A 20,263-nucleotide genomic window follows, 5' to 3' on the forward strand; every position below is an offset into this window, starting at 1 on the left:
CCTGCTGATGGGCACTTAGGCTGTTTCCAAATCTTAGCTATTATAAATTGCGCTGCTATGGATATAGGGGTGTATATATTCTTTCTGATGTTACTTTTGTTGGGGCTATAGGGGTCTTGTGTACATTCATGTTCTGTTCCTTCTGTGTCATGTCTTGTCTTATATTGTATTTTGTGCTGTTTGGTCAGCACCTCCACAACGGCTGGCATGATGTGGTAAGAAGTAAGCCACATAATCAGATACCCTGAGAGGAGACTCCATCCACAAACCGGACAATAACATTCAAGACCCAACTACAAAAGGAGAACACAAATATCTCAAGTAGGGGGCCTCCCTAAAACACCCAGCCCAGGAGAGCTGAGAGACTGCACCACTGGGTCTCACAAAATATCTATTACATAAGACCAACCCAAAAAATCTGGGTGGCATAGCAGTTTGATCTAATACATAGAAACAAATACAAAGGAATAGCAAAAATGAGGAGACAAACAAACAATCCCCAAATGAAAGAAAAGGAGGAATCACCAGAAAAGGAGCTAAATGAAATGGAGGCAAGTAATTTGTCAGAGAAAGAATTCAGAGTAATGCTTATAAGGATGCTCAAACATCTGAATGGGAATTACATGCAACTCAGGAAGAATTATAAGGAGCTTGAATGAGAAATACACCAATATGAGTAAAAATCAAGAGGAAATGAAGAATGACACAGCTGCAATAGAGAACATCAGAAGGTTTCAACAGTTAGTCTAGTTTTCTTATGAATACAATTTACCTAGTAAATCCTCTTCCATCCTTTTACTTTCAACATCTTTATGCTTAGAAAAGTAAAGGATTTCCTGTAGACAGCACATAATTAAATCTTAGATTGTCATAGAACCTGATCATCTCTAACTTTTAAAAAATATGTATTTTTTATTGATTTTCGAGAGGAAGGAAGATTTTCGAGATGAAATAAAAACATCAATGATGAGAGAGAATCACTGATTGGCTGCCGCCTGCACACGCCACACTGGGGAGTTAGTCCCCAACCTGGGCATGTGCCCTGACTAGGAATTGAACTGTGACTTCCTGGTTTATAGGTCCATGCTCAACCACTGAGTCACACCAGCCGAGCTTATCTCTACTGTTTGACTGGACTGTCTAGACCATGTATTCATAATAAAATTATTGATGTGGTTGCATTATGTTTGCCATTATCATATTTATTTTGTGAATGCCTCATCTTTTTTGTTCCTCTGTTCCTTCACTATTTCCATCACTTCTATTAAATGTATTTTTTAGTGTACCATTTTAATTCTGTTGATGATTTTTAAATATAAATTTTGGGTCCTAGCTGGCTCAGTGGATAGAGCTGAAGGGTCCTGAGTTTGATTCCAGTCAAGGTCACATGCCTGGGTTGCAGCTCCATCCCCAGTAGGGGGCATGCAGGAGGCAGCCGATCAATGATTCTCTCTCATTGATGTTTCTTACTCTCTCTCCCTCTTCCTTCCTCTCTGAAGTCAATAAAAATATATATTTAAAAAATATATGAATTTTTGTTACATTAACAGTTATTCTAGAGATAACATATGCATCATGAATAAGGCAAGACTGTCTACTCTCACTACTTCAAACCAACATTGAACTGCAGATTCTAGCCAGTGTAATAAAGCAAGAAAAGACATTAAAGGCATACATATGGAAAGGAAGACATAAAGCAGTCTTTACCAAAGACAAGTGATCCTATATATCGAAAACTCTAAGGACCTATAAACTAAACCACTAGAACTTAGAGTATGTCAAGGTCATAGGATATAAGATCAACACATAAAAAACAATTATATTTCTCTATATTAGCAATACCTAAAAGAAAATTAAGAAAACAATGTCATTCAGAAGGTATCAAAAAGAAAACGATATTTTGGAATAATTTAACAAAAATGTAAGATGTATACACTGAAAAATGAAAAATATTACTGAGAAATTAAAGAAGATATAACTATATATAGAAACAATCCATGTTCATAGATTGGAAGATGCAATACTGTTAAGACTGCAAGTTTCCCCAAATTAATCCGTAGATTCTAAATATTTCTGGACATCCAGTTTCCTGTCTGGCATGTAAAAATATTGGAAATTGCACTCTGTGCTAATAATAAGTAAAAAGCTGAACAAACTGTAAAATCAATTACCGTTCTTCCTAGTAGATCTGTAAGAGAAGTGAGGTAATAAGGGCAAAAAATGCTGTCTACAAATTGGAGAAAATGACAGATGAATAAAGAGAATCACAATTTAGAGCATAATCTCCAAGAGAACTAGTGCCAAGATAGGGAAAATCAAACTGTAATTAACGAACTGCTGGAAACTCAGAGTACACAACTCCGAGAGTTAAAAGTCCTACTCGGCTGGCATGGGTCAATGGTTGAGCATCAATTTATGAACTAGGAGGTCACGGTTCGATTTCCGGTCACGGTACATACTTGGATTGTGGGCTCAATCCCCAGTAAGGGGTGTGCAGGAGGCAGCTGATCAATGGTTCTCTCTCATCACTAATGTTTCTACCTCCCCCCCAATATCCCTCTCTGAAATCAATAAAAATGTATTTTAAAAAAAACAAAAACAAAACTCCAGTGAGATGCAGGTCATTGAAGGGGCCTTCAAACTTACTTGAGTTTTACCCTATGGATTTCTACCAGGTTCCCACAGTGAATAAGAGAGAAAAAGCCCCTTGTGTTCCTGGCAAGGGGAAGGGAAAAGGAGCTATTTTGAAACATGCCACAGCAAGGTCTGCCATTAAGAGAAACTATTCTCTTAGAGACTAATAGATCTGCAAAAAGGAAAATACCCATTTCAAGTTGGCTCTAGTCTTCCATATGGAGAGAGGAAAATACCTAATGCCAGCTCATTCTAGCTATCCTGTCTCACCTACTAGTAAAGGCAAAAACCCCCACAGAAACCCAAACCCAAACTGAAGTTCACAGTCCAGAGGCAAAGGCTCACTAAACAACTAAGTCCTAATCACAGGACTATCAAATGCTTCCCCTCTCCCTACACCTTACTAGCACATTTCTAAAGGCCTATTTACAGCAATTCCTTTTGCCTAGTACCTGATGTCCAACTATCAAGAAAAGAATTAAAAGGGATACTAAAGGGCAAAATACACAGTTGGAAGACAGAGCAAGCTTAAGAACCAGATTCAGATATGGCAGGGATGTATAAAAAGAATTATACAACACAACCAAGTGGGATTTTCCTAGGTATGTGAGGCTGGTTCAACATTCAAAAATCAATTAAATGTAATCCACCACATCAACAGACTAAAAAAGAAAAATTGGATATCAATAGATGCAGAAGAAGCATTTGACAAAGCAGAATATCCATTCATAATAAAAACTATCAGTAAACAAGAAATAGAGGGAAACTCCCACAATTTGGTAGACTAATTCCAAAAAAACTGATTCCAAAATTTATATGTAAGCGCAAAGAACCTATACTAACCAAAACAATTTGGCAAAGTTGGAGGACCCATACTACCTTAGTTTGTGATTTATTATAAAACTACAGTCATCAGGATAATGTGGTTCTGCAACCAGATAGAAAAATAAATTAATGAAAATAAGTAAAGATTTGGGAAATAGACCCACAAATATATGGTCAATTAAAGTTAGGCCAACAGATGTTGGAACAACTGATATGCATAGATAAAAAGACAAAATTCTATCTATATATCATACCATGTAAAAAAAAAAATAGCTCAAAATACATAATAGTGTGGACCAAAAAGGCGCTGTTAAAGTAACCTCACAGGGTGATTTGATCATAAATTCCTAACTGGGCAGGTCATGGTAGGTAGTCATTCCCCAGGCCTATAAAAAGGTTTGTGGTAGGTTTGTGGTAGGCAGTTAGACAGACATAAGCAGAGAAAGGACCTTGGGCCAGGTACAGAAGGTCACCAGGACAGAAAGTTCTGAGTGCCTAACAAAGGACAATTGAGGGATGGGACCTCATTTCTCCCCTAGCATATCACTGGTCATGCAGTTTGGACACCATGACCTTTCCTCCCTAGAGATAACATCTAGGCCTCAGTTGTATTTCAGCTCCAGGCCCAGAAAAGCAGCTAAACCAGATAAACAATGCCACACTTCAGGACCAGCTACATTGAATAATGACCTCCTGCCCTGGGGCCAAATAATCAATCAGTGGAGACCCCTAACCTGAAAGGACACACCTGGAAAACTGATGAATATACTACTGAGATATCCCCTGGGATCTCTCCTAAAATCTCCACCCTTAAAACCCTTAGGACTGAGGACCCAGCAAGCTCTCCCTCCTGAGAGCATGCCTGCACCTTTACCTTCCCCCACCACCAGGCACTTCACTTCGACCTTCCTAATTTCTAAGCTAGAAGGGCCTTTGCTTTTATAACTTGTTTCCTAAGCCCATTTCTTCTATGAAGTACTTCTTCTACCTCTGTGATTTTATAAATAAACTAGTGACCTGGTGCACAAAATTCATGCACATTAAAAGGGAGTTAGAAGAAATATTTTAATATTGCTATTTGCCCTTTCTCTATAATAGAAGTGTCAGAGATGAAAGAAAATTAGTAAAATGTGTATGAAATCTTCCTCCTGTCAGAGTCTGGGGTGCGCCATGGGAACCAGAGTCAAAAAAATCCCCGCCCACCCACATGAGCCTCAAAATTGCGCGAGACCCAGACCCTGCCGGCCCCACCCCTATTGGGCTAGATCCAGACCTGGCTGGCCCCACCTGTCAAGCCCTGCTGGGTGGGGGACACGGCCTCAGGTCCCCCAGCCCGGCACCAGGGCAGGGGGTACGGCCTCAGGTTCCCCTTCCAGGGCCAGGGTGGGGAGTGCACCTTGAGGTCCCCTGTCAAGCCCTATGGGCGGGGAGCGCAGCCTCAGGTCCCCCGGTCCAGCGCTGGGGCGGGAAGCACAGCCTCAGGTCCCCCTGCCCGGGCCAGGGTGAGGGGTGCGCCTTGAGGTCCCCTGTCAAGCCCCACTGGGCGGGGGGCATGGCCTGAGGTTCCCTGGCCTGGTGCTGGGGTGGGGGGGGGGCGTGACCTGAAGTCCCCCTTCAAGCTCCACTGGGCGGGGGATGCGGCCTGAGGTCCCCTGTCAAGTCCTGCTGGGTGGGTGGGGGCGCGGCCTGAGGTCCCCCAGCCTGGTGTTGGGGCAGGGGGTGCAGCTTGAGGTCCCCTGTCAAGCCCCACCAGGCAGGGGGCGCAGCCTCAGGTCCCTGCTGATTGCTCGTTAAGGGAACTCGGCCTCAGCTGTGGGCACAGCCATCTTGTGTTACTTGATCCCTGCCTCTGCTGTGGACACAGTGATCTTGTGTTATGAAATCCATGCCTCCACAGCCATTTTGTTAGTGTGACAGTCAATTTGGATATTCCCTCTTTATTAGATAGGCTGTTTTCTTACAGTTGAAGTCTTTCTTGTCTCTGAATTATTTTCTATCCAGAACTCAAGTGCTCAGGTTGCTGACCCCAGGTCTGGTCTGACCCCATTGGTCTAACACCTGGAGCTGTATTGTGTCCACACACACACACATTTTGGATGTTCTTACATCGACATTATAACACTTTCAGAAGGAATCACAGAAAAAAATTCTGTGTGACCTTAGGTTAATAAAGATTTCTTACATATAACAACAAAATCACAGCAAATTAAAGAAAAAAAAACCTGATAAATTAAACTTCCAAATTATTTCAACTCTTCAGAATGAATTTCCAAAATGCATCACTTTGGCATGTGAATTATTTTAAGCTGAAGGCAATCTAGACTCAGCAGGCTCACCTCTTAATTACCTAAAAGAATTTAGATAGGGTGCCTGCCCCAGAAAAAGAGCTATTACTAGATGTAACTTTTTATCTGAACAATCTATCTGTATGTTAGGACAAACATCTAATTACTAAACACCTGTTTTTATTATCCTGTGAATTACCTTTCTCTCCTTTGAAGACATGGGCCCCTATCCCATTCCTTAACTCAGATTAACATATACACTTCAACTGTCCTTTGTGGGGCCCTTGTGTATAATTATATTTGTTTTTCTCCTGTTAACCTACATTGTTTTGATTAAACCAGCCAAAGAAACTAGAAGGGTAGAAGGAAATTTTCTCTCCCTTACATTATAAAGCTACAGTGTAGGATTCAAGGATAGACAAAATATAATGGATAGATTAGTAGGAGCCCAGAAACAGGCACACAAATATATGGATATTTGATTTACAAAAATGGTGGCATTGAATTAAAGTTGGAAAAGGACATACAGGAATCCATATGGAAAACCATGCAACATTATATCATGCTCAAAATTTAATTTTAAGTAGACTATAGATGTAGATGTGAAAGGAAAACAAGAGAAGTTCTAGAAAAAAATAAAGGAAAATATCCTCAGGTACAGAAATATTTCTTAAGCAAAGACACAAAGGAAAAGACTGAATAGCTCTATATTAGAGTTAAGAACCTGTGTTCATGAGAATGAATAATGTAGGCACAGAGTGGGGAAAAGATATTTGCAGCATACATAACCAATCAAGGACTCTTATTCAGAACATATGCAAAGAATTACTACCTCTCAATAACAAAAGACAATGCATTAGAAAAATGGAGAGCAAATTTTAAAAAGCACTTTACAAAAGAGGTTATGCAAATGTACTCACTCATCAGCAATCAATAATATACATATCAAAAGTATGAGATATATATACAGATATTCTCAACAGAATAGCTAACATTAATCCATCAAAAATATTAAAAATAAAAAGACTGACATTACTACATGTTGGTGAGAATGTGAAACAACAGGAATTCTCATACACTGCTGGTGGATGTGTAAATTGGTACATCCACTTTTGAACACAACTTGCAAATGAACAATGAGATCTGAATATAGACAAACCCTAGGTATATTGTACAGAAATGTATGCACATGTGGATCAAATGCACAAAAATGTTCACAGCTACTTTACTAATAATGGCCCTCAACAACACAAACAATAAAATGCTAAGCAATAAGAAAGAATGAACTATAACTACCTACAACAACACAGATGAATCTGAGAAACACAGTATTGGACCAAAGAAGCCATACATAAAAGAATACTGCATGTTTACATTCATATTAAGATTGAAAATAACAAAACCAAACTACAATGTTAGGTTGCATGACCTCAGGCTAAAACTTGACAGATAGTCAAGACTGATTAAAACTTAGGAAAGTGATGGATGATCTTTGGGGGAGGAGGAGAGCTGATCTGAGAAAAGACATACTTTCTCAAAGAGCTGATTTGAGAAAACTCAGCTTCTACAATGCTGACAATATTAATTTCTTGATCTTGGTAGTGATTAGGCAAATGTTCAATTTATAGTAACTCACAGAAATTAATAAACATTCACTTTTCCCATCTACTTCAAAATAAACGAGTTGAAACCACAAAGCAATATTTCTTTTTGGGTCAGAAATAGGAAAAATAAGTATAAATACTGGTTTTAGTTCAAATATATATTAGACACTAGAAAGATATGCGAAAGATATTAATAAAAATGGTTAGTTATTTATGAAAATTAGTTTAATGGTGTGGATGACAATAATAGTGGGAATAATACTTCTTAAAATACTTGTTATATTCTTTTACTTTTTAAAAAAATATATTTTTATTGATTTCAAAGAGGTAGGGAGAGGGAGAGATAAAAACATCAATGATGAGAGAGAACCATCGATCGGCTGCCTCCTGCACGCCACCCACTAGGGATCAAGCCCGCAACCCGGGCATGTGCCCTTGACCGGAAACAAACCTAGGACCATAGGCCGACACTCTATCCACTGAGCCAAACTGGCCAGGGCCTGTTTTAACTTTTGAATAGTACAAATTTATTACTTTGTCAAAAAAAAATCTGTCTTTAGAAAATAGACAATGCTACTTAAAGGTGAAAACCTTTCCCAACCCCAATAACTAGCAGAATGTCTGACACATGCAGGCACCTCAAAAAATGTTTTCTAAATAAATTAATGCCTCAGAGCTTGAGAAATTCAACTGAAATGCTGGTTCCCTCCCTTTTTTGCCTACCTATTCCTGCTTATCTGTAGAATCTATTTCCAAAACTGCCTCCCCAAGAAAATTTCTTTCTATGTCACACAACATGTTGGCCCTTTTCAAACAAAGCGGTTATCTGAATGCAAGGCAAGTCAATCTTTTTTTGTTTTAATGCCTGTGTCTTATATAGAGATGACAATCAATGCGTATGTCCTGCATAAATAAACACATGCATTCAATTTTATTTAAACATCACATGTAATGAAATCCTTGCTTTCTTGAGCTTACTGAGATTTTACTGTTGACAACTACAAAGTGAACTCAAATCTGGAAAAAACTAAATTCATTTCAAAAGCTATTTAAATTTAGTATGGATTTATTATATTACTTTTGTCCTTTGGTTATAGTAAATTGTAAAATATATTTTACTGGTTTAAATTACATAAAAAATCATTATAAAATAAATAAGTGTATATAGATGCTTTATTAAAATACAGGCAAATTAGTGTTTAGGAGATAAACACCATAAAAATTCAAGGGCCGACCCCCTCAGTGAAATTTCTGTGAGTTCTGTAATTTGGGGCATGACAGGATATGTCCTCCAAGTTGATTAGGCACCATCACCAAAAAAGAGACACAATACTTGGTTATTTCTTTATTTAGGAACTAATATATATTGAGCACCCCATCTTCAAAGTAGCCCACAAAACTTCCTGTAGTTCAGAATCAGTATAAGTCACTGTATCACTGGGCTTTATGGTCCAGCATATCCAATGATAACTTTAGTGTTCATGGTAAATAGGGATGCGCTCTGGAGCTTCTCACAAGCACTAGCATGTCAATGACAGTGCAGACCAAATGCCCTCTTCTAAAATAACCATAGCAGGCCCTCAAATAATGTCATTTTATTCAGTATAATTTCATTATAATGCTAATGAGGTAAAAAAGAAATTACTGATTCCTGGCAGGAATCACTGTTTGCATCTTCTCCTCAGGTACTCCAGTTTACTTTCATGTCCAAAAGATGTGCGTGTATGTTAGATTAATTAGCATGTCTACACTGTCCCAGTCTGAGTGAGTGTGTGCGATGGAAGGGTGAGTTTCCACCTAGTACCCTGAGTTGCCAGGATAGGTTCTGGCCATCTGTGACCCTGAACTGATATAAGCAGGTTAGAAAAAAAATAACCTTATTTATTTTCGTTACTCTTTCTTAAATGTATGTATAGCATACATACCAGTATGTTTCAATATTTAATATTAGAAGTGTTTTGGGTTTTTATTTAGAAGGTTAGTGATATTTCTGTGGCCAGAAATAAGCCAGAAAAACTTAATTCTTGTATATATCAATTAGCCTACGATAAAGCTGGTTTGTTTTGTCATTTCACTTAAAGTAACAGTTTCCAAAAAATTTCTACAATGTTAAGTGAGTACTTACTGCTTTTCAGGAACACACTTCTGGCTTGCTACTGGGTTTTGGGAGAGACTGAAAGTCTAATCACGAATGGAGTATCAGGTGACTATGTAGCCTGAACTTCCCATCAGGAACTGCGAACTAGCCATAAGGGTTGGGCATGAGAAGTAGCTAGCAATCTATTATCAAATAAATATGGTATATAAGAGACTGAGTTTACTCAGGTCCAAGATATCTTGCATGATCAGGTGGCTCAGACTCCTTCAACACCAACTCCTGCTGCACTGCCTCCTCCCTCAATCTGTATCTATGCCCACCTGAGGAATTCCTTATGATCAGTTGACTGAAGAAGGAAAAACTTGAGCCTGTTTTACAAATGAGTCTGCACAAAGAGGTGACACCACCCAAAAGTGGATAGCCCCACTCAGAGGTAACCCTGGAGGAAGATGGTGAAGGAAAATCCTCCTAGGGAACAGAACTTCAAGCAATACATCTGTTCATTTTGTCTGAACTGAAAGATGGTCAAAATTATAGAACTAAATAGACTCATGGGCAATTACTAATGGTTTGGTTGAATGGTCAGGGACGTGGAAAGAACAGGATTAGAAGACTGGTAACAAAGAAGTCTGGGAAGAGATAGGTAGAAGGATCTCTTTCAGAATGGGCTTTGAAGATTTTCTGCACCCCATGTGAAAGCCCAAAGGGTATCCACTGTAGAGGCAGCTTTTAGTAATCAGTTTAACAAAATGACATGCTCTTTGGGTGTCAATCAAGCTCTTTCCCCAGCCACCCCACTGCTGCTGGGTACTTAATCTGTCAACAGTAGAGACCAACACTGAGTCTCTGATATGGCACTATTCCTTAAATAACCAAGACCAACTATGTTATTTTATTTGTAAAAACAGTCAACTATGTTTTATTCTACTACTCAAGAAACCCAGATTTCATTTAACCAAAGGCCAATAATGGAGACTTTTAGGTCTCATGATAAGACTTTAAAATGGTATCAAAACTATTATGTCCCATACCATCTATTGAGGAAACTGTACCTTGATACTTAAATTTAATAGGTTTGCAACTAAGTTAATTTAGTTGTAATCAGAAGTCTTACTTTCTTAAAAGATCAAAAATCTCTTCTCTAAAAGGGAATCCTCCTGCACTGCTGGTGGGAATGCAGACTGGTGCAGCCACTGTGGAGAACAGTATGGAGTTTCCTCAAAAAACTAAAAATGGAACTCCCATTTGACCCAGCAATCCCACTTCTAGGAATATATCCCAAGAAACTAGAAATACCAATCAGAAAGGATATATGCACCCCTATGTTCACAGCGGCACAATTTACCATAGCTAAGATTTGGAAACAGCCTAAGTGCCCATCAGCAGATGAGTGGATTAAAAAACTGAGGTATATCTACACAATGGAATACTATGCTGAGGTAAAAAAGAAGGAATTCTTACAATTTGCAACAGCATGGATGGAACTGGAGAGCATTATGCTAAGCAAAATAAGGCAGTTAGAGAAAGATAAATATCATATGATCTCACTCATTTGTGGAATGTAATGAACAACATAAACTGATGAACAAAAACAGATTCAGAGACAGAGAAGCATCGATCAGACCGTCAAACCTCAGAGGGAAGGTAGGGGAGGGTGGGGGTAAGGGAGAAATATCAACCAAAGGACTTGTATGCATGCATATAAGCCTAACCAATGGACACAGACACCAGGGAGGTGAGGGCATGAGTGGGGGGGGGGGAGTGGGAGAGCAATGGGGAGATAAGAACACGCATGTAATACCTTAATCAATAAAGGGGAAAAAAAGAAAAGAAAAAATCTCTTCTCAACATTATTGGAAAAAAGTCACTAAAAAAATTAATTTTATGTCACCAAACCATAATTTGAGGCCCCACAATATTAAGAATTACTGTCAGAACAAATGGTAATACAACTATCTTGATAATTACCAATTACTTATTAACAGCCAGGCAATGTTCTAAGAGCTTTACTACATAGTAACTCATTTATTCCTCAAAACTAGCCTATGAAATAGGTTCTATTATTGTCCTTATTTTACAAATGTGTAAGGCACAAAGGGATTAAGTAATTTGCTCAAGGAGTAGTGAAGTGCAGATATGAACTCAGGTAATCTGGCTCTAGAGTATCAATGTCTATAGACTTCTGTTGAGACCTTTGAGTAGTAGCCTGCCAATCTCATAAGACACTTAAGTAGGCACTATTATTATCCTCATTTTAGTGTCAAGAAACTAAAATTTGCCCAAAGTCAGATCACTAATAAGTGATAAAATCAGGATTATTATATCTCGTTTGCCTTTCTCTAAAAACCAATTTCTTAACTATTAAGATATAGTGCCTCTCTATATAACCATTAAGAGCAATGTATCCAGAAACCATTAGATAAATCAGATCAAATTTCACATAAAAAACTAAAGATCAAACAGGAATAAGATATATGTCATGGTGTAAACTTAAAGACATATGTTTCCTCAGAAATACAAAATATTGCCTGGCCAGCGTGGTTTAGTGGTAGAGCATTGACTTATGAACCAGAAGGTCATGGTTCAATTCACAGTCAGGGCACATACCCGGGTTTCAGGCTCAGTCCACAGTGTGGGGTGTGCAGAAGGCAGTTGATCAATGATTCTCTCTCATCATTAATATTTCTATCTCTCTCTCCCTCTCCCTTCCTTTCTGAAATCAATAAAAAAATATTTTTTTTAAAATAAAGGAATATGAAATATCCATTGATTTTTGCCAAGTACTGCAAATTATCAATAAGCAAAGACATTTATAAAATGTTATCACCTAATGAGAGAAAAATACACATCCTACATAAAGTAGTTTAACATAAGAGATAAAATAAATAGATATAATGTTAATTTTGCCTGCCACATGAACTAAACACCAAATGTAAACTTACCTGCAAGGAGGCAAGACCATGGAGTCTTTCATAAGCACAGATCCAGAAAGCAGGATGTACCAACATCTGGCAATAGTTTCTGAACTATTTAAATAAATAAGTAAATAAATGAGTAAATAAATACACACATTCACATGTATATGGATTCAATACAAATAGAACATGAAATATATTCTAGAATTGCAAATCGTTACAAATTAAGTAACACAGACTATGTTCACATTCATCATTTTTGTGTACTAGATCATCACATATGCTGGAGATTAACTTAAATATTGTACTATATCTGCATATTAGAAATTCTACTTCTAATAATTTTTCTGTATATTGAAGACAATATTATTTGGAATGCATACATTTATCAATGTTGTATCTTCACTTTCAACAAAATTTGGATAATAATTTACTTCTTTTCAATGTTATTCTGAAAGACATAAGAATGTTTGCCCAATCTCTCATTTTATGTTTGAGGAATAAAATAAAAGAGTATCAGATAACTTAAGTCCATCAGCATTTTAGTTCAGTTAAATCTCCAGTAAAAACCCAGAATCTTGTTAGATGCTAGTTTATAATCTAAACTAATCTCTTTCTCTCAAATATCTTTTTTTTACCATACCTAAAGTCTTCAATCAACTTTAATATGAAGAAGATTCTAGTATCTATAAAAAAATCTCTACTTTGAGCTAAGAACTGTATATCTATCTGGCTCTCTACTTGACATGTCATCTTGTATATCTAACAGACGATTCAAACTCAACATGTTTAAAATCTACCTCATCATCATTTTCTTCAAGCATGGATCTTTTCTATGTCCTCAATGAATGTAGTACCATCCTCCATCTGGAAACCCAGGCCCCCAAACCATTCTACACACCACCTAGGGCAGTGATGGGCAACCTTTTGAGCTTGGTGTGTCAAACTTCGCCAAAACACTGGTGTGTCAAACTTCGCCAAAACTCGGGTAGTGTGTCACTTTGAGGAAAAAACATTATTTCGCAAATGTTTCATCCTCAGCATGCGGCCGCTTCAGCAGCTGCGTGTCATCAGAAATGGCTACGCGTGTCAGTGCTGACACGCGTGTCATAGGTTCGCCGTCACTGACCTAGGGTAAGCTTTCTGGGTCAATTCTAATTGCTTATCATCAAAAGAAAAACATATTGTCAACTTTCCAGTGGGTACTTGAAAGTTCTTTATGTCCCTTTCTCTTTTTACTGAAGGAAGATGCAAATGGCTGTAAAATTCCCACTTAAGGTTCTTTATTTAGAAATTCCACTTACTTATTCTTCTGAAATATGACTTTTACAAAATCAAGATGGAATGAAATCAATGAAGGAAAATTTGTCCAAATCAAGACATAAGAGTTATGACTGGATGCCACGACAAACATCCAATTTTTATCTTACATGGCTGAAATAGTCACAAAGTTGTCAGCAAATTCCAGTACAAATACAGAAAAAATCCTGAAGTTCACTCCTACCATTGAGAGAGTCATGCTGGTTAGAATGTTGCCCCATACACCAACAAGATTTCGGGTTAGATTCCTGGTCAGGGAACAATACCTAGGTTTTGAATTCCATCCCATTTGAGAAGCAACCGACCGATGTTTCTCTTTCTTTTTCTCTCTCTTTCTCTCTCCCCCCACCCCCTCTCTAAAAATAAAAAGATCAATAAAAACATATCCTCAAGTGAGGATTAAAAGAAAAAATACTGAACAAGTAATAAACTTTTCTGAGGGGGAAAAATATATATATACTAGAGGCCTGGTGCATGAAATTTGTGCACGGGGGGGGGTGTCCCTCAGCCTGGCCTGCACCCTTGGGGACCAACTGCTGGTTTAGGGGATCGGGCCTAAACTGGCAGTCGGATATTCCTCTCGCAATCTGGAACGCTGCATGCACCAGTGACCATACTTTTCATACAGGTGAAAGGCATCTTGCTGTTGTACGGGCAGCTACATTTTTTTGCCCTGATTATAAAAAGTAATACATAACATGATCCTTCTGAGGCAGTAATACCATTTTCCCCAACTTATGGGTAGAAAAACTGAAGCAGAAAGAACTGGCTTTGTCACACAGTTATAAGTGTCAGAATAAGGGCTGACCACAAAAGTGCAAGCCAGAGTCCATGCATGTATGTCATTGCTGCATCATCCTGTTTTTTCAGTGTTAGAGTAGCCTTGCCAGGTTTTAATTTTTAAATCTAAGCGACTGTTCCCAATATATACGGTAGGATCCCTAGGCCTGGCTGGCGATCAGGGCCGATCTGTGGGGTGACCAGTGGGTGGGGCGATCGGGGGGACCCCTGCTGGCACCCGCCTTGGCTGGCAGCCCAGCTCCCAACCGCCTCCCTCTTGGGGAGCAGACGCTCAATGCAGGAGCTACCCCCTGTGTAGAGCATCTGCCCCCTGGTGGTCAATGTGCATCATAGCAACCAGTTGTTCCACCATTCAGTCAATTTGCATATAAGGGTTTTATTATACAGGACGAAAGACATGCCAATTTATCAATCAGCAACAGTTCAGATCTTTGCAAAGAATTCCACTCTCAGAGCATGGTTCACAATACAGCTGATAAGAAAACACAAGGAAAGTGGAACTTGTTAAGTGGGGCCCTATTACCTCCTTTCTCTTTGCAAGCAAATGAATCTAAGAATAATCTAGCCCAGAGAACGGAGGCATACTTAATCTTGTCAGATTTTACTCCATCAAAGGATTCATACTGCTCCTAAAATAAAGACCAAAAATTCTTAGGGGTGGCCTCAACCTGCCACTCCAAGTTCCTCTCTTGCTGTGTCCTCTTCTTTTTCCAGTTTCCATGTTTTTTTTCCTTTTCTTTTTTTTTTAATCCTCTCCTGAGGATATTTTTAAATTGATTTGAGAGAGAGGGGAAGAGGGACAGAGAGAGAGAGATAGAGAAACATCAATGTGAGAGAGAAACATCATTTGATTGCCTCCCATATGCACCTTGATCAGATTGAACCCAAAATGTAGGTATGTGCCCTGACTAGGAATCAAACCCACAACCTTTTGTTGTACGTGATAACACTCTAACCAAATGAGCCACCTGGCCAGGGCTTATTTTATTTTTCAATTATAGTTTGTATTCAACACTTTTTTTATACAGGCAGTCCTTGGGTTATGTCGGACGTGATATACTTCGTTTCATGGTTATGTTGCCACCTCCCATTTCTTTATTTAAAAAAAAAAGTTCCGTCATTTCAATGTATGTACATATGTGCTTTATGTTTTTTATTATTTATTTACCACAAGTAAAGGTCAGGAATTGTTATCTTTCTTTAAAATTTTTTTTCTGTTTCACTTCATTACTGCTGTGTATGTGCTCCATGTGAGTGACGTAGGTGCTTATGTAGGTCGGTTCCGACTTACGGCGAAAATCGTAATCGTGTTACGTTGCATCGTAGGAATGGATCTCCGACGTAACCCGAGGACCTACTGTATTAGTTTCAGGTATACTGCACAGTAGATAGACATTCATGTAAGTTGCAAAGTGTTCCAATAATTTAAGCAACCACATGGCATCATAGTTATTACAATACTGTTAAGTAAATTCTCTATGCTTTGCCTTACAGACCTATGCCTATTTTGTAACTACCAATTGGTTTTTTAAAAATATGTTTTTATTGATTTTTTAGAAAGAGATGAAGGGAGAGGGTTAGAGAGATAGAAACATCAATAAGAGAGAAACATTATTGATGGGCTGCCTCCTGCACGCCCCCTACTGGGGATGGAACCCAAACATGGTCATGTGCCCTGACCAGGAATTGAACCAGCGACCTCCTAGTTCAGGGTCTATATGCAACTACTGAGTCACACAGGCCTGGCTGTAATAACCAATTCTGAACACTTTTGTTTTAAAAGAAATGTGCAAATATCAACACAATCCAATTTTAAAACATTTTTGGCATCACAAAGAGATCTCTTATGCCTTTTTTACAATCAATCTCTTTCCCCCAGGTAACCAATAATCTGCTCTGTCTCCACAGATAAATTTCTCTTATCCGGACAGTTCATATAAATGGAATCTTATAATATGTGGTGTTTCTATCTTGCTTCTTCTTCTTAGCATAATGTTTTTGAAGTTTGTCCTTGTTGTAGTATATATAAGTACTTTATTCCTTTTTATTGCCAAATAGTATCCCGCTATACGGCTATACGAAATTTTATTTATTCATTCATTGGATATTTTGATTGTTTCCAGTTTTAGGCTAAGCATTTGTGTACAGTCTCTGTATGTACATTCGTTTTCACTTCTCCTGGGTAAATATGTAAAAGTAGAATTAATAGTTCATATGGTAGAAATTGCTTAACTTTTTAAAAAACTACCGAACTGTTTCCTAAAAAGTTCATAGCATTCTTCATCCTCACCACGAATATATGAGAATTCCAAGTGTTACCATATCCTTGCCAACGTTCATTACTGTTTATCTTTTTTACTGTAGCTATTATAATGCGTATGGAGTGATATCTCATTAATTACTGTATATAGTATAAGGTACCTTTCTGACTATTTAATGGGTACCTTTTTGACTATAGCTATTCTAATTGGCATAAAGTAACACTCATTAATTGTTGTATATGTTATAAGGAAAGGGTCTAAATTAACCTTCTGCATATAAAAAAAACCTCAACTAACCAAGAACCATTTGTTGAAAAATCTGTGTTTTTACCACTGAAATGCTTTAGCACCTTCATCAAAAATAAACGGTTCATTGGAGATTCCTTTTAATCCTCAATCATATTATATGCACTTTGTGTACAGATCTTAGCTACAGGCCATTTTTAAATAACAAAACTGTTACCTTGCAAGTGTAGCAAAACTGTTCATAAATATAAGTTTATTTCTGGGCTCTCAATTCTGTCCCAATGATTTATATAGCTATATTTTTCTTTGACGGAACTTAAATATATGTAACTATCCTAATTAACTCTCTCTCTTCCACTACATGTTACACAATAAGAACAAATACTTTGTCTTCTCACTATTCTATATTAGGATTAGCATAATGTGTAGCAGACAAATATTTAATAATAAATGAATGGATCAACAAATGAATGTAGCTATCAAAACCCATATGAATCATGCAAATAGTTTAGAAATGATAAATGTAATGTGCAAATAATAAGATATGAAAATCAATACCATTCCTATATACCAGTTGAATCTCTACATATAAAAGGCTAAGCAACCTTCTAATTAATTTCCTTTCAATGTGCATGAATCTGTGCACTGGGCCACTAGTCTATATAATAAAAGAGGTCACTGTAGCAAAAAAAAAAAAAGAATATCTTAATAATCTTGAGGAAGGAATAGCTTTTGTTTTTAATCAGATATGGAAAGTACTCATGACAAAGGGAAAAATTGAGGAAGTTAGGAATTTCTCTTCTTCAAGATGCCATTAATAGAGTGAAAAGGAAAGCCACAGAGTGGGAGAAGATATATGCAACATAAGTATCCAACAAAGAACTTAAATAGAGAATTCAGAAAGAATTTCTAAAAATCTATAGAAATAAGACATACAACCCAATTAAAATATGGTAAAACTTGAAACAGAATTTCAGAAAGAGCTATCCAAACAGCCCATAAAAATATGAAAATTATTCATCATCATTAAGCAGGGAAATGTAAAATAAAATCACAATGAGATAACAAAATGAAATGCATGTTAGATTCTGTTAGAATCTCCTAAATTTGAACATGTGAGGTTCCAAAAATTCTATTCCTAAGAATATGACCAACAGGAATGAGTAAATAAGGGCATAAAAAGATATGAACAAAATGTTCAAAGAAACTATTATTCATGATAATAAAAAACTGGGAACAACCTAAATATATATTAACAGGATAAACAGATTGTGTTATTTTTACACAACAAGATACCATAAAGCAGTGAAAAAGAATGAGTGCAGCCCTGGCCAGTGCTACTCAGTGGTTAGAGCATCAACCTGAGCAACAAAGGGTCGCAGGTTAGATTCCTAGTCAAGGGCACGAACCTAGGTTTCAGGTTCGATCTTCAGCCCTGGTCAGAGTGTGTGCAGGAGGCAACCAATTGATGTGAGACACATCGATGTTTTTTTCTCTCTCTCTCTCTCCTTCCCTACTTCCCTTCCACTCTCTCTAAAAATCAATGGGGAAAAATATCCTTGGGTGAGGATTAACTACAACAAAAAAAGAATGAGTGCAAAAACATGGAAGAAATACAGACATTTGTGAAATTAAAATAAAAAAAAAAGCCTGATGAAAGATTTTATCTGTATGAATTCAAAAGAAGCAAAAATAATAGACAGCGATAGAAATTAGAACTAGATTACCTTTCCAAGAAAACTTACTAGACCCTTCTTGAGCCCTGGCATATTTTGCATGTTCACATGGGTAGGAATTACACAAGTGTGTGTGTGTGTGTGTATTTTATTTTATTGTTGACAGTATTACAGATGTCCCCCAATTCAGGTGTCTATATTATTAACCATTGCCACACTGTACACCTTTTGTACATTCGATACCTGTTATATTTCATAGTTTGTGAATATATTTCAATCTGTTCTACAGAAATTGTTCCAGAATTTCAATGCTAAAAGTAAAAATTTAAACATTAAAGCAATTAATTTAAGCTAATTATGAAAGTACTTACCAAAAAAGAATTTGATTGCCACTGTATCTCTCATAGCGTGCTCTTGCAGACATTAATCTATTTTGAAAAGTAAAAATTTTTAAGATTTTTATCATAAATTTTGTTTAAAAAATTCTGTTATAATCACCTCAACAGAAAATGATCAGATCTACCACTACATTTTTCACTAAACTATAATAGTTTAGAAATATATACATTAAATGCAACATTTTAAAAAACAATTAGATATTAAGTGGCAACAAGTATAATACTCTTTATGTACATCCTATAACCTGTCAATTCACACTGAATCCTTGTGTGAAGAACAGTTCCTGACAGATGCAAACACCCACACACAAATTCTGTTGAGTAACTATATAAATTTACATTCATTTAAAAAATATGCTTAGTATTACTAAATGTTCTAATTTTCAGTTTTCTTCTTTCTTACTTGATACATACTAACACCTGAATTGTTGTAAAGGAAACAGAAAATAATAAATTCCAAAGAATTAATTAGCAATCTGGTTCATAACCCAAAACTTAAGAAACAGCCAGACCGGTGTGGCTCAGTGGTTGAGTGTCGGTCAACCTACGAACCAGGAGGTCACGGTTCGATTCCCAGTCAGGGCACATGCCCGGGGTTGCAGGCTTGATCCCCAGTAGGGGTCGTGCAGGAGGCAGCAGATCAATGATTTTCTCTCATCATTGATGTTTCTATCCCTCTCTCCCTTCCCCTTTCTTAAATCAATAAAAACATTAAAAAAAAAAACACAACAGCCAGAAAAAGAGATGGATAACCTGGCCATGGAAGGCAAACACATTTCAATTAAAATGTTATGCAAAGTTAAAATAACAGTTAATAGCACACAAAACTGTTTTTACAAATTCAGGGTGGAGCAAAAGTAGTTTATAGTTGTTTGTATGAAAAATAATACAATACTTAATAATAATAATATAAAAATAAACTGTTTTGCATATTCACAACTGTAAACCTACTTTTGCCATACCCTGTGTAATCTCAATGACATTAGATAGAAGGAGAGAAAGCTCATTTTACAATAGGAAAACGAGGTTTAGAAAGTTTATGGATCTTGTCCACAAGAGCTTATACCAAATCAAGAATCCTGTTCCTTCCACTTAAATACATACAACTCTACATCATGCCATGCCCATTTTAAGCATCTGACATAGTAAATATCAATATGAACTACAAAAACAGAACAAAACAAAAAAGTTTTATTTTCA

The 20,263-nt window shown here is 37.2% G+C and overlaps 1 protein-coding gene across 2 annotated transcripts in view; it reads right to left on the reverse strand.

Annotated features, from left to right (window-relative positions):
* Positions 1-20,263, reverse strand: part of RAPGEF6 (Rap guanine nucleotide exchange factor 6) — a 181,626-nt gene that overhangs the window by 148,643 nt on the left and 12,720 nt on the right. For both annotated transcript variants that reach the window (XM_008142669.3, XM_028149018.2), the window contains exons 3-4: positions 19,037-19,093; positions 12,389-12,472 (exon numbers count right to left, since the gene is read on the reverse strand). In XM_008142669.3, coding sequence (XP_008140891.2) covers positions 12,389-12,472; positions 19,037-19,093 — 141 coding nt within the window. The remainder of the gene's footprint in view (positions 1-12,388; positions 12,473-19,036; positions 19,094-20,263) is intronic.

This window comes from Eptesicus fuscus, chromosome 6 (genome assembly GCF_027574615.1).
Source record: "Eptesicus fuscus isolate TK198812 chromosome 6, DD_ASM_mEF_20220401, whole genome shotgun sequence".
Taxonomy (NCBI): domain Eukaryota; kingdom Metazoa; phylum Chordata; class Mammalia; order Chiroptera; family Vespertilionidae; genus Eptesicus; species Eptesicus fuscus.